Source organism: Pagrus pagrus (assembly GCF_965226575.1).
Source record: "Pagrus pagrus genome assembly, chromosome: 6".
NCBI lineage: Eukaryota > Metazoa > Chordata > Actinopteri > Spariformes > Sparidae > Pagrus > Pagrus pagrus.
The window spans coordinates 22,818,153-22,833,636 of NC_140190.1; the positions used below are offsets into that span (position 1 = coordinate 22,818,153).

Sequence of the window (15,484 nt, forward strand, 5' to 3'; positions counted from 1 at the left end):
TTGATTGACAGATTACACGCACATTAAGCAGAAATGTCATGCATTTTGAACGTCTGACAGACCACCCACTAACATTCACGTCCGTTCTCGTCTCATCAATGAAAACTCACACACGTCTCGTCATGTTTTAGTCATCAAAGAGCCATGTTTATCTCGTCACCGTCTTGTTATCGTCATGAAAAAAAGGGGCGTCAACGAAATAATTTCGTCATCGACGGAAACAACACTGCATACAAACATGCAACACTGTGTGTGCCTCACATAGTAAAATTATAATAGCACACCACAGACAATAAAAACAAAAATAAACAATTACCGTAATACAATTGTGTTTTTTTTATTTCATTGTATTACAACAACAAAGAAAATGTTAAAGATAGATACAAGTCAATAAAAGAAATAAAATTGAAAGAAAACACCAGGGATCAAAATGATGTTAAATGCAGTGATTAAAACTTAAAAACTAAGTCTGTAACACAGCTCATTAAATTAAATTAAAAGCCAGATTTAAAAGATACGTCTTTTAATATCTTTTGAAAAATAAAACCGTGAAACCAACCAACAGTGGTGAATACTTTTTTATAGGCACTGTATTTTCTATGTGTTACTTAGTCTTTAAAATATTAACAAATATTAACAAATGCCCATCATAGGTGATGACTTACACCAGCCTATTTAGAGGTGGCTTGGTAGCCAAGAGGTTTAAGACATTGATCGTGACCCACAACCTGGAACTTTGTTGTCATTTCCCATCTTTCCCCCCCGACTAGCTGCCATCTTTCTACCTTTGACTCACTAATAAGTGCATAAAAACTAAAGCTCTCCAAAAATAGAGAGCAACTCATCCCTTTTCTGAAGCTGTATAATAATAATATTTGGTATTTTTACTCAAAGATAACATTAATGAGATCTGTGCTGAGCGAACACAAACATGAAATGAAGCAGAGTGAGAAGCACAACTGTAAAATGAACCACTGGAGCCTTCATTAAATTCATCACATCACTTCAGCTGCAACACCCACATCTTACAGCTTCATCACAAACTTAACTCCCTCAGATGAAAAACGCAGTTTGTAACAAATTATACCTCTTGTGAAAAGTCTCTATGAAGGCCCCTAACTGAGACGGAGAGGATTTTAAATGAGGCATAATCACAAGGTCAGAGGTGAGAGGTGGAGTTTAACCAATTTGTTCACACAGGCGGCTTCATTCATGGCCTCATTAACTGCAGAGCTAGACAACTTTAAAGACATTTGTCCTATTATTCGGCACGAATGACTTAAAGCACTCCTCTCATTAAATACAGACGAGCTAAAGCCTGCCGTCCGTCAGCATGGGACATGAATGAATTGTCCTCGTAACCTACCACTTAATGTCTGTCCTGAGTCTGCCTCACTTTGTCTGCCTCCATCGAGGCTTATTTCTCCTAATTTTATAAACACAAGACATACACACTCCTTACATGACATAACACAACGCCTCCCCATGCAGCATAGTCCAAATGAGGAGGAAGGGGGAGGTTGGTTGGGGCTGATGGTGCAGCAGGAAGTGGCAGTTCAGCTGTTTGAAGCTCTGCAAACCTCACCACCCGCACAGACTGCAGTGCCTGTGTTGCACTGCACTCTGCCTGCAATTTTCTCTCTGCTGTCCTGATTTAATATTACACTGAACTCACTCTTAGTCTTCGTGGCTGTCAAGGCATTTGTCCAAATAGTAATATTCGCAGATGTGCAGAGGTAATAAAGCAGAGCACGTGCTGGTTTGTGATGTAATCCCATGAATACTCTGGTCTCATACTCATTTTATTTTTTAATAGTGCTCTTATTGAAGATATGATGAAAGATAAAGATAAAATATGTATGAATTCTGCATTTAAATGTCTATAAATGACAAGACCTTTGTTATATGAGTTGTGTACCTACTTAATCCTTACACATCCTTAATGTCTCCAGCAATATTTAAACTGCGTTTCTTTTGTCTTTATTACCTCCAAGAGAGAGTCAGATAATGGTTATGACACTAGGCAAATGAGAAACGTAATGTGAATATCAAAAACTTGAACATTTGTGTCTGAGTCACATCAGACACATCAGCAATGGTGGTTGTTTAATTTTGTGTTCACAACGAGCAAATCGAATTTGACTGCAGTACCATTTGTGTTTATTACCGTTATTCGCCCCAAACAGCCAGATAGCTGTGCACTAGCTTTAAGATAGCAAACATCAGTTCTCTCTCTTTTTTTTCCACCTTTGCTCTCTGTAATGTTATGTTCACAAAGGAAAGTACATTTCCCCTCCAGCTGAAGTCGGCAGTGAAAATATGATGATTGGGGCCACCTCTGTGGACTCTGCTGCAGTCAGGTTAATAAACAGGAGTGAAGGTAAATCCACTTTTAACCCCAACATGTTAAAAAGCAATCTCAGAGGTCTGGCTCTGCACCTGACACTCGTCTTTTGTTTTGTTTTGATAGAAAAATCACATATTGTGCGTTGAACAAAGCTGAATCCTAATTGACGATTGCTCGATTAGAACTATGTTGAGTACATGGTGTTACATGCAATGAATGTTACACATCTAGCTTCTTGAGTCATTACAAACAGTAAAACCTGTGAATGGATAAAGATTTTCATAAAAATTGATATTAAATAAATGCTTGCAGAACTATACTGCACAGAGTCAGTGATCTGTATAAGTGATCTCAGTATTTAGCAATACATTTTTGTACAGAGGTAAGAATTCAAGTCACTTTGGCTCTTTTGAATTAAGAGTTTTGCACACTAAACTGAGCAAAAACAATCATAACACACTAACGTGGGCCAGAAAGGGCCGTCGTTTCCTCTGCAACAGCATCACATTTCATCCTGTTTACAGCATGAGCTTGTACTCCTTGACCATCTTCTCTGTCTGTACGCTGCTCTGAGGAGAAGGAGAACAACTTTTACTCCAGTGACTCTGACTTTGATGACGAGGAGCCGAAGAAGTTCCACATCCAGATCAGACCGGTCGCCAGCAGCAATCGCAGCAACACCGCTGCCACCGAGAAAGAGCTGAAAGCCACCGTCGGGTCGCTCACTCTGCCGCCAAACAGAGGGGCACGGCAACAGGTAGTACGTGTTTTTTGTTTTTTCTTTCACATTCTGTCAAATAAAAGGTCAGATTTTTTTTATAATGCCATGTATTTATGATTAGATATTAGCACACGTTAGATGTTCAAGGTTCATCCTGCCAATATTATGTTACGTCTTTTCTTACTGTCAACGATTCCCGTGAAACAAACGCCACCAAAAAGGAACTTATCCTGCTAACAAGTTTTGTGTGTGTAGCCAGAGCCTGTTATATTTTATTTATCACCTTTCTCCAAAATCTATTGAAAACATCTCACTGCTCCACTGGGTGACATGTTCCTGAACGATGAACATGTGAACTGTAGAATATTTTGACTTAATTCAAAATACACTGTCTGCAGCTGAAAATAACCACTACAGCACCAAATGAATGATGATCTGAAGCCAAAAACAGTCCTGATCACTCTTGTTTTATGAAATTACTTCTTCGCCCTCATCAGTAGGAACCAGCTGTCTTGAAGCCACAGACAGACAGGGTCAGAAAGTCTGATTCATTCTTTGCTGTTTGTGGTCTTTTTATGGGATTTTTTTGACAGTAAGAAAAAGTGACCAACACTGGCATTTTCCTTTACGTGAGTCCTTTGTATTGACCAAATTTGTCCCCGTCTCTTGACTTTCAGGTGTCAATCAAGCGACATCTCTCCAGTAAGTTCATTCAAATGTGTTTGAACATTTTTTTAGTGCTTGCTAATGTGCAACAAATGTCTTTAACCACAAGAGATGTTGAAGTCTTTGTGTTGCATCTTATAGCACAGATTTCTGAAAGCTGTTGTTTGTGCCACTGCAGGACACTCGAGTACTGCCGGAGGTCGCTCAGAAGAGGGCGAGGGTGCCTCCCACAGGGGTGAGTCTGACTTTGATCTACAAATCTATTTTTAATTGACGTGACGTGAAAATTGAGACCTTCTCCGTCTCTCAGTCGCCTGTACAAGTCTGTGGATGAAGTTGTATAATGCTGCTGGCCTGTGGATTTCTTTGTCCAGGACTTGAGTTTGATTTTCTGTGACAGTCCAAAGGATGTGACTTTTTGCAGGTTTTCGAGTGCCTTGTCTCAGTACCTCTCTCTGCGAACAGACAGCAACAGTAACCCCCTTAACATCTATCTTAATGTCTATATGTATTTATCTAGAAACTTCTGTTTGTATGCGGCTGAATGATTAATGAATTGACAGATTAACAAATCAATAGAAAACTACTCTGCAGCTATGTTGATCATCGATTAGTAATTTGATCATCTTTACTACATTTTATAATATATATTATATCAAAATATGAAGTGGTTATCGAGGGAACTGTCAGTAGATTCATCTGAAATTATTTGTTAGTTGCAGCCTTAATTTTCAAAGACAAGATTATCATCGGTTATCCAGCAGTGGGGTCTGTGATGTTGTGTATTTATACCTGTAAATTAAATGAATGTCCTTTCATCCATCTGTGGTTGTAAGTGGAAAGGAATTGCCGTATTTGTAGGATGAGAGTGGTTATTCCTTTCTACAGCATCTCTCTACCTCTAGCATGTTTAGCCCCGTGTGTCCCTCTAGACGACAAATCTCTTCATTGGCTGACCTTGCATGAACAGCCATCCTCCATTAGTCACACAGAGCACTGTGCTCGTGCTCCGAAGCATGTTTCATCACCGACAGGTTCGTTAGCTGTTAGTTTGGCTGGAGAGGGAGGCTACAACCTGCTGCTTCACAGCGGCGAGGAGTCTCTCTCCCTTAAATCCAGAGGTGGCAGGATTAACGATGAGCATCTGATTAAAGCGGTCATTCTGCAGTGACAGCAGCTGAGGCCGAGTGAGACCAGGCTAATTGCTGGTATTTATCACAGAGAAGGTAATGGCTGATGGGTTTTCCCCCATGCCGTCCTCTCTCACTCGATCTTTTCCACCTCTGTGCTGCTGATTAGTTCTGATTGGAGAACATCCTCTGCAGGGATTCACTCTGTGTGTGTGTGTGTGTGTGTGTGTGTGTGTGTGTGTGTGTGTGTGTGTGTGTGTGTGTGTGTGTGTGTGTGTGTGTGTGTGTGTGTGTGTGTGTGTGTGTGTGTGTGTGTGTGTGTGTGTTTCCGTACAGATGGAGAGCAGGAGGGCCTACGCAGGTCCACCTCCAGTCCTGATCACAGCAGGTGAGATACCCTTCATATCTCATATCTGTCCCTAAGCTGTGCAGAGAGACAGATATTTGCAGGTCATCACTGGCCTTTTCAGCAGTTTGAAGATCTTCAGGTTTCCGCCATCCTTGTTTATTGTTTTTTCTCCTTGTCTCTCTCATCATCTAATCTCTCTCACTGTTCTTCCCTCTTCCTTCAGCTCCTCTGCAGCTCAGAGCACCAACATTTTGTTAATGTAATCTTACACTTCAATACTACCTACACCTAAAATCGTATCTTTTCACAAACAGGAAAACTAGTTTAAACATTCATCCTTATTTTGCACTGTTAATTTTTCCTCCACAATCCCCCAATTTTCTCTTCTCTCACTTACACCCACTCTCCTGTTCTCACTCTTCTTCCCGTTATTACCTCTCCTTGCCGTCACTCTCTCGATCACTCCTCCGCTCTCGCTGACTTTCTCTCTCTCCCTCCTCATTTTACACCAGGTTGAGTTCGACGGCGTCGGGTTCAGACAGTCTGTTCGGTCCACCGTTGGAATCGGCCTTCAAGTCCAAAAGCTTTGATGGTCGAGAGCAACTCAGAGAGCAGAGCGCTTTTGGTGCCTCTGAATGTAAGACCTGTCATTGTATTAAGCATTCTCTTAAGTGAACATTTCTTGGTGAGCGCTATTCTTCAGAGCATTTATTTTAATAAAAATGATGCTTTTAAAAAGTAATGGGGACACAATCATGGCAGTTACATGTCCTTAGCGTCACCAGCGTGAATGACACCTTATGCTCCCACATCTTTTTAACTTTGGGCAAGAAAAGATGAGTCTGAGTTCAAACTGCACTACCTGAAGTCTTATATTAATGGAACATTTTAAATCTTCCACATCCCCTCATCCCAAAATTCATCAGATAACTAAGAACCAATTCCTTCCTCCAAGCCTCCCTAAGGCGACTGGAGGAGCTGGGCGATTTAACAAAGATCTAAAGATTGGAATATCTGATGTTTGTAGGTAGGGACCTGATATGTGTGGCCACAGACAGTGTTTTGGAGGGAGAAAGAGACTGCAGGTAACAAATAAAAGACTATGAGGGAGACTGAGGCTGACTGGCTCATTTTCCTTTTTTTAGTAGCAGAACAGTAAAGTGTTTTTACATTTGTGTTTCCCACTGTTGATGATAACCTTTGGCCTGTATTAATATCCTGTTTCCTGTGTTTAATGTGTGTCAGATGCTGCCTTCTCGTCTGACTCCTCCTCTCCAGAGAACGTCGAAGACTCTGGCTTGGACTCGCCTTCCCATCAGCCCCTCGGGCCATCCCCTGATCCCGTGGGTTGGGCAGCTTGGCCCCCCGTTTCACAGAGTAAAGAACAGACGCAAATGCTTGGACGGCCTGTGGACCCTTTCCTCTCTGCTTTCCGGGACCCCTCCCCTGGACGGAGTCCTCACCCGCAAGATGACCCTGCCAGCGCCTGGTCCGTCGCCCTGTCACGTCCCTCTCGTGTCCCTCCAGATATGGATCCCTCATCCATGCGGTTCCCTGCCTTCTCTCAGTCCCTCCCTCCAAGTGAGATGGAGTCATCAGTGTGGAACTGCAAACACATCCCTCCCGAGGACCCCTTCCTCGCTGCGTTTGAGAGGACTGTCACCCAGGAGACTTTAAACCTGTCTGACGCCTGGACACGCCCACCGCCTCGCCAGAGCCAGGAGGGCAGAGGGATGGAGGTACGAGGGGACCCATTCGCCATGACTCTCGCCGACACCAAGACACTCCCAACATCATCCTCCTCCTCCTCTTCATCCTCCTCTAATCGTAAAGACAGAGACAGGAAACGAGACAGGAGTCTCCCACCTCCTGTTACATCTGATGACCCGTTTGCGATCACGATGATCGGCAGCCCGACGCACCAGTCATCGCTGGCTGCAGCAGCTGGGTTAATCCCTCCACACGGCAGCAGCAGCAGCAGCAGTGGCATCGGCTCTACCAGTAGCAATAGGCTGGGGCTCGATGTTAACTCGGGCTCTTTGCCCACAGCCCAGCCCAAGAAGGAGCTGATGCACTGGAACTCTGTCCACAACCCGTTTAGCGAAGGCACCTCTGGAGCGCTGAGCAGCTCCAAAACACAGGAAGGAGGAGGAAAAGGAGATGGAGGAGGGGGAGAGAGGAGGAAACACAGATCATCAGAGAGTGAGCCACGTAGGAATGCCCCTCCACTCACGAGGCATTCAGGACCACAGGAGGATCTGTGTTTTTCCACAGACAAAGATCAAGACTGCCTGGATCTGAACACGCAGATATCATGCAGTGTCGGCTCACACAAGGGTACGTTTTTATTGAGGACGGTACATGGCAGCAAGCCGATCTTTGTATCATTTCAGGATGAAGGGGGGTACGAAGACTACTACATGTCACATTCACAGACGGGAAATCCCATCATTGGATGCCATCTTATTGATTTATTGTATTAATTAGTTTATTAAGGGGCAATGTGTTATATACGACCAGAATTTTAGTTGAAAACATTCAAAAAATGATCTAACATCATCAACTATAAAGAGAAGAAACAACAGTGTTGACGTTTTGTCAACGACGTCTATGTACGGTGTTGCAGAGATGTCTACTGTAGTTAGCATGCTAACCAGCTAGCACTGGCCCGTCCTGCCTCGTAATACCACTTTGTACTGCAAGAGGCGACAGTCTGTTAGCCCCTGTAGTTTCAGCTGGAAAATGAGCGCAGCAACTTGTTTGCTACTTAGTCTATTAAGTAATAGAAAATAAACTTATAATATCAAGAAAGGAAACATTTTTACAGCTATTTTCATTGCTAAACATAAAAATACATCTATACACAGTCAATTTAAGTTTCTCTCGACTAAGACAACCTTAATTGCCACGCTGACTCATCGTAAAACACAAACTAAATAAATCTCACCAAAACCTCCACAGTCACCTCTGCTTTGATCGAAAAAAATCCTCCAATCGTCATCGTAAGATGTGAAGATATTCCTGCCGTACACATTGTTTTCACCCGCTGCTGATGTCATAAGCTCATCTGCTGCTTCATGCCTCTCACGTCGCTGCCTGCTGCAGTGGAGTCATAGTCCTGGTCAGAGCCACAGTGCAAATAGCAAACTGAATATCTTTGCATTTTGGACTGATTGTAAGAGAAACAAGGGATTTGAAGACGTCAGCTGGGGCTTAAGGAACTTGTGACTGGGAATTTATTTCGATTTTTTAAAGATTTTTTCTGATGTTTTATAAACAAAACGCCTCGTCTGTAATCCAAAAGTATTACTTGCAGATTAATCTATAATGAAAATAATCATTAGCTGCAGCACAGCCACACACTGTTAATAATTTGTGCTCACTCTATTAACAAACTTCTTCTGGTAAAGTTTATGTCATATTATCATTAAATCAAACAAATGAATGAAACGTGGCTCTTTATGTGAGTACAAGTGATGCAAGAATTTTGGTTCTTTCTCATTGAAGAGGAAAATCTCTGTGATGAATATTTAGCTGCTAAATCCCATAATTAAACCAACACAAATAAAGTGTCATTAGGTTTTTCTGCCAGCTTGCTTTGGCAGTGAGTCTTGTTCATCTCCGTCTGTTCTGAACACGACTTCTGACTGATTGTAGAGGATGTCTGTCTCATTATAATCTTGTTTCAGTTTGTGATTCAGATCCGCTTTAAGTCACTTTGTGTGTCTGTGTCTTTGTAAGGGTCCAAGCACAACTTCAGACAGGACACGACTGAAGTGGTCACAGCTGCTCCTCCGAGAGCGGCCCGAGCCAAGAGAACATCAGGCCGACTCAGCGGCTGTGAGAGAGTGAGTATCCTTCGTGATGACAGCTCAGTTATTAAATTTATTTTCTTTTAAAACTCTGAGATTTGTATGATTATAACTCTATTAGATATGTTTTAGATTTACTGTTTTTGAATAACTAAAGTTTTATTTCTTGAAATTTGCAGAGTTGCCCTATTACTGTTGTATTATTTAGTTATGAAGGGCATCAAGGTGAGAGAAATCAGCTGTCACAGTGATGGCAGATGATTGTTTTCTGTAGGCACATTTGAAGTATGACGTTTTGAATGTAACAGTCTTGTAATACTGTAACCTTTCTGATTTTGTTTTCTGTTTTAACAAATTTCCCCGTATAACAATAAAGGAATACTGATTCTGATTCTGACTGAAAATGTCCACATTGTAAATATGATATAACCAAACCTACTAAATGTAAACTTTGATGACTTTGGGGCATCATCTGTAATAGTGCCAATATTGACCCAGTTTTGTCGCTGTCTGTTTCAGTCTCGTTCTCTGTGCTCCTCCCCGCTGCCGGAGCCCAGCCCCTCCCTCACCTCTTCCTCCTCCTCCAGCCCCAGTGAGTGGGGGCCTCAGGCCAGCGACTGGGGCGGTCAGAACCGGGCGCCCAGTCCTGCCAGGGCAGGACAAGCATCACCACTGCCTTACCAGCACCAGGAGCACCCACAAAGACAGTGTACGCCTCAGAACTTAAATAAATTACACTTCAGGGCGGAGGTTTTAAAGTTTTGAGCTACAGCCAGGAGACGGCTAGCTTAGCTACCATACAAAAAAATGAAATGCTTCTAGTCAAAAGAAAGTCCAGCACATAATTAATAATAATGATAATTATTTTTTACACTTTGGTTTTTGTACAAATTATTCCGCTTTCTCGTCAATTCAGACAGACGGTATATGGCTAACAGGATGTCATTTTAGTGGACGGGGACAGGACGGTAAAATTAGCTGAGGGTGACAGAGAACTCTGGCAACAGTAACGGTTTACAGCAGGAGTAAAAGTTCAAATACTTTAACTTTTTCCATCCTCTGCTACAAAAGTTTCAATCAGATCTCACATATCTCCCTCACACAGGTGAAAACATGGACGATCTAAAGAACAAGAAGCTAATAGTTTGGGGTTTTTCAGCTCTTCTTTCACTATCAGTGTTGGAAATGATTGAATAAACTTACATTTTAACATTTATTTTAAGTTTGCAGTAGGATATTAAGAGTAAGCTGGATTCTCAATGCATCACTAGAATGATTGCATAGAAAAATAGACATGAAGTAATTGTATTTAATATATTTTATCCCATTATTTGTAAACTATACGAACATATCGTCATGCATATTTTGTTTTTGCCCTTCCTGCCATTACCTTGGATTGTTTGTTTTTCCTATTCCATCCAGATGGTCTTGTCCATCTGTCATCTGCCTGAAGCCATGTGTTAAACGCAGCATTAAACAAAAAGATGTGTTAGTTGATGAGCTTTAAGGTGCTGGAGGGTGAATTTTGTTACCCTCAGACAGCCACGCTAGCTGTTTCCCCCTTTTCCCCCCCAGTATTAGTGCTAAGCTTATTGGCTACTGGTGGTAGTTTCATATTGTAAAAGATCACTGTATGAAGAGCATGACTTAATACATTTGTTCTCCGCAGTGCACCTGTCACGAGGACCAAGTCCCATCTCTCTCAGCACACAGGAGGCCTGGCCGGTGGCAGCAGCCATAACAGAATATATCAACGCCTACTTCAAAGGCGGACAGCACAACCGGTCAGCATGAAGCTTCTTCTGAGAAAAAATCACAGAAAACAGAAACGAGTTACAGGACTTATTTCAACTCAATTTTTGTGTTTCTCTCTTTCTCCAGATGTCTGGTGAAGATCACAGGCGACCTGACGATGTCCTTCCCTGCAGGAATCACTCGGATTTTCACAGCCAACCCCAACGTCCCCGTTCTCAGCTTCAGGCTGGTCAACATCTCGAGGATCGATCACTTCCTGCCAAATCAAAAGCTGCTCTACAGGTCGGCCGCCCTCTGTGTTCTGAATTCAATCTGTGTTATTGACTGTGTGCGATCCTAAAACATCCCGCCTCTGTGTCTGTGCAGTGATCCATCTCAGAGTGACCCTGACACCAGAGACTTCTGGTTTAACATGCAGGCACTGCAGCTCTACCTGCAGAGAGAAGCTGAACTCAACCCTCAGGCCTCGTACTACAACGTTGGCCTGCTCAAATATCAGGTCAGCATTAAAAAATCATCCTCCATTGCTGATATTTTCTGCTTATCTCGGACATTTTAATACATTTTCTGGCCTTGTTTATCAGACCTACAGTTAAATTCAGGTATTTCGGAGATGTTGATTAAAACCTCTGAAGTTAATAAACATTCAACACTGGTGCTTTATTTTACAGGTCCATAATAACATCCTAATGATTTGTAGAAGTTTACTGTAAAGAAAATAGGAATTTCCCTAGAAAAAGCTGAATTTAAGCCAGTTCATTTTTGGAAACTTCTACTGAATTTTATGTTTCCTTACAGACAAATTCCCCGTTTCTTCACGTTATGGAAGCCTCTCTGTGTAACCCTTTTAACTGGAAGTGTATCAGCTGAACACCGTCTCTATTTTCCCTAAGCTTGGTACCAAACTACACAGTATTTTCTTGAAAACTTTTTTGGCAATTAACTATAATTGAACAGATAATTCAGAAATTAGAGACCCATAAAGTAAAGCGTTACCAGATTTTGTAAAACTCATTCTTTCAGTTGAATGAACTCGAGATGACTCCAAATCTTTGCTGTAAAAGGTCTTTGTTGTTCTCTCAGGTGTCTTCTCAGGACCCGGGTCGGGCTCCTCTCCTGCTCTCTGCGGAGTGTCAGCGCAGCGGCACAGTGACCCGGGTGTCCCTGGATTACCACTGTTGCCCCGCCACTGCTCCCTCCACCCAGCTCACTGCAGTCCAGGTGCTGCTGCCATTAGACCACACTGCCACAGACCTGCAGTGCCAGCCGCCCGCCTCCTGGTGAGCAGTGATGGTGTGACGATGGAGGGATAATAAGCAGTTTCAGCGGATTGTTAACTGTCAGTCGGTTCAGCAAGAGTCTGCCCTGTTATTTACCTGATAAATGTAATCAACAAGATTATTGTCAGGCACGAATAGAATCACAAATGAACCATATAATCATAATATGTGAGCAGAAGTGCTGTTACTGACTTCAGAGTTGCTGGGAAGGATAGAAAGAAGGTCAGAGGGTGGAGACTAATGACTGGAAAACTACTCAAGTTGTAGGACAGATCTCGGTGACTATTTATTTGCCCATATATAGAGAAAAATGTGTAATCTAATTTCAATTTAAAAGGGATTTTAACAACATAATGATACACTTTGGTATAAATGGGTCTCTAAAAACGTGTATGTATTTGATCGCTGCAGCTCGTGTTAGTTTCCACTACCATCACAACTGTTGATTATTTTGTTGATGGACTAGTTCTGAAAAAAATGCCTGCAATTATCTGAAAAATGCCCATCACAATTTCTCAGAGCCCAAAGTGACCTATTCAGATGTCTTGTTTTGTCCGACCAAAAGTCCAAAACAAAAAAAAAAGATATTCAGTTTACTATCATTGAAGAGAGAAGAGAGAAACACTGAACCAGTGAGACTTTCGCTTAAAAACTGACTTTTAAAAGATTGTTAAATGTTAATTTTCTATTAATAGTCTAATCAATTAATTGACTAATTGTTTTAGTGCCAGTACCTTCAAATAATAACAACAAATTAAAACAACAAGTGCTGAAATATCAGTTAATTAATCAATTAGTCAAGCCAGAGAAAGTGAACTGTCTGGATAATTTATTGAGTACTTTGAGCTAAATGATGACATTAACAGAATTAGCATGCTGATGTTTAGCATGTAGTGTTTACCATCTTAGTTTAGCGTGCTAGCTTGCTATAATGAGCAGTCAACACAAAGTGCAGCTGAGGCTGATGGGATTGTCATTCATTTTGCAGATATTTGGTCATGAACCAAAGTGTTAGATTACCATGACCTGATGATGGCGCTAGAGGAAAAGTCAGAGGATCATCAAAGTGAAAACAGTTCAACCTGAGGGGGACGGGAACATTTGTAGCAAATTTCACAACAATCCAACAAATTAACTGCTGAGAGATTTCACAAAAAGAAACACAAATGTCAACCTCATGGTGGTGCTAAAAGAAAAGTCAGAGGATCACTAAAGTCAGGAGGATTTATCCTCTGTGGACCTCAAATAACTGAACCAAATTCCACTTCAATCATCTAATAGTTGTGATATTTCAGTCTGGACCAAAGTGTTGGGCTGGCTGACATCCAAAAGGCGTTTTTTTCTGTTATTTCTGTGGGTCAGTTATTATGTAAATTGAAAATAGATTTTGGAGAATTGATCAGAGGAAATTCTTGTGATGGGCATTTTCTTTTTTTAATTTTCTGACATTTCACAGTACATACTAAATAATCGAACTTACTACAAAAAGTTTTTAACTGCTTATGAGACAGTCTACTGATTTCTCTGTACGACCTTGATGAGTAAGCGAGACCACCAGTGACAAGATTGGCTTTTTCTGTCGAGTAGGGGTGTCACTGATAACCGGTATGGACAATAACCGTGATATTTTAAAAATGAAATATTGATATTGATATTGTAATGCACCTTAACACTGGCTGCTGGAAAAAGAAGAAGAAAAAGTTAGCTGGTTTGTGGCATGGATCTGGTGTGTTGCTGCTAAAATCATGTCAAATAACAAACATTCATGGTTAAATAGACTCTCTCTCTATCTCCCAGCATTAGTATAACAAATTTGATAAAAAAACACACAATAAACAAAGTTAATATGGTGATAATATCGTTATCGTGACAGCCCTACTGTCTATTTATTCTCCATGCCTGCTTCATGTGTTGAGTTCCCCAAAATATCATAACATGATGAGGACATGTTGATAACTGCTTTCTCAACAAAATGTATTTTACTGAGCAGCCGAATCTGGAAGCTGTAGGATTACATGTAAGCTATGTGTATGAACGACACAAAAAAGAAAGTTCACTTTGTTTCACCATCGTCGTATTATAGTTGTTAATCTCATGTAGCCACAAATAAGCCAATATGTCATCACAATGCATCCTGCAAACAGCTGTGTTTGAAAAAGAAAAATAGCATGACAAATGTGTGCTTTCAAGACAAATGCACTTGCTAGCCAGATCAAGATCTTTAGACACGAGATGGTGGCGCTCATACTGCTTTTGTCCACAGGGGCCGCCAGAATCAACACAATTAAAGATCCTTGTAGCTGCTTTAATCGCAAAAACAATAACCAAATGAATCAATACTGAAAATGACTGTTGGTTCTGCACTAAAAATAACAGGAATGTTGATAATCACTGGTAACAAGGCATTTAAGAATTTCAGCATGACTGTTCTGGATGAGAGGAAGAAAGTTTGGAGAGTAAGAAGCAGACTGGGCCTCAGCGACTGTTTATTTCTCCTCTGCAGGAACGCTGAAGAGAGACGGCTGCTGTGGAAACTCCCCAACCTCTCCCCGACCAATCACAGCAAAGGTCAGAGCTCTGCTGCTGACGCCGTTCTTGCTCTTTTTGTTATTTTATTAGCCCTCATTGAAAAAGGAAAGTTTAATAAGAAAATGTTGTTCACTGGAGCAGAAAGAGACGAACTTAACATCTAACTCACAGCCTCAGCTTGTTTTGTATCCATCATCTTTAATTTGCCTTTTCATTAAAATTCATCTCCTTCTAGCTGACTTCACATCTCCACATCGTGTCACACAGATGTAGAGATGAGTAATTAAGAGTTACGTAAAGGGATCTCTGCACTCCACATCCTTCTCTTTAAAAAGCTGAAGTCTGAAGGCGTATCATTTCTTTTTAACTGCAGAATTAGCATTTGAAGGTGGCAGCTGCTCTCGTCAGCCTTGAGGTGGAGGTGAGCAAAATGAGCAAGTGGAGGTGCTCCTGAATACCGAACTGACACCGAGACAAACATAAAATCTTCCTCTTTTATTTGGTGTCAAGCTGGTTGTTGCTCTTATGTCATGACCTTCATGGTGCACGGATAAGAGACGGCTCGTAATAGAGGTGTTCGTGACTTTAATTCAAGAATTAAATCAATTTGAGCTCAAGGTTTCCTTCACCTGTGAGCTTCTTTGTACCAGACACCCACATTTCCTCTTTTTTTATTTTATTCTTTTATTCATCTAATGATATATTATTACCTCGATGTGAAGCTACAGGCCTGGAGAACAGAGAAAAAGAGACTATTCATAGCTGTCAGTGATGAATGGGAAGTTAAAGGCTGAAAACGTTTATAGTTAGAGGACTTCTCTGGTTTATGAGCCTGTGACAAAGCATCAAAAGGTCACCATAACTCCTCCCTGTGCTCTCTGAAAATACTGTTTTC

General features: G+C 41.4%; 1 protein-coding gene across 3 annotated transcripts in view; it reads left to right on the top strand.

The window, feature by feature from the left end:
* The window catches only part of fcho1 (FCH and mu domain containing endocytic adaptor 1), a 65,031-nt gene that overhangs the window by 47,690 nt on the left and 1,857 nt on the right, over nucleotides 1-15,484 (top strand). For 2 of the 3 annotated variants that reach the window (XM_084355085.1, XM_084355087.1), the window contains 13 exons: nucleotides 2,911-3,107; nucleotides 3,746-3,770; nucleotides 3,913-3,969; nucleotides 5,201-5,252; nucleotides 5,726-5,850; nucleotides 6,459-7,550; nucleotides 8,955-9,061; nucleotides 9,545-9,734; nucleotides 10,695-10,809; nucleotides 10,907-11,062; nucleotides 11,147-11,279; nucleotides 11,864-12,060; nucleotides 14,564-14,628. In XM_084355085.1, coding sequence (XP_084211211.1) covers nucleotides 2,911-3,107; nucleotides 3,746-3,770; nucleotides 3,913-3,969; nucleotides 5,201-5,252; nucleotides 5,726-5,850; nucleotides 6,459-7,550; nucleotides 8,955-9,061; nucleotides 9,545-9,734; nucleotides 10,695-10,809; nucleotides 10,907-11,062; nucleotides 11,147-11,279; nucleotides 11,864-12,060; nucleotides 14,564-14,628 — 2,511 coding nt within the window. The remainder of the gene's footprint in view (nucleotides 1-2,910; nucleotides 3,108-3,745; nucleotides 3,771-3,912; nucleotides 3,970-5,200; nucleotides 5,253-5,725; nucleotides 5,851-6,458; nucleotides 7,551-8,954; nucleotides 9,062-9,544; nucleotides 9,735-10,694; nucleotides 10,810-10,906; nucleotides 11,063-11,146; nucleotides 11,280-11,863; nucleotides 12,061-14,563; nucleotides 14,629-15,484) is intronic. The other variant, XM_084355086.1, reaches the window with a different exon arrangement.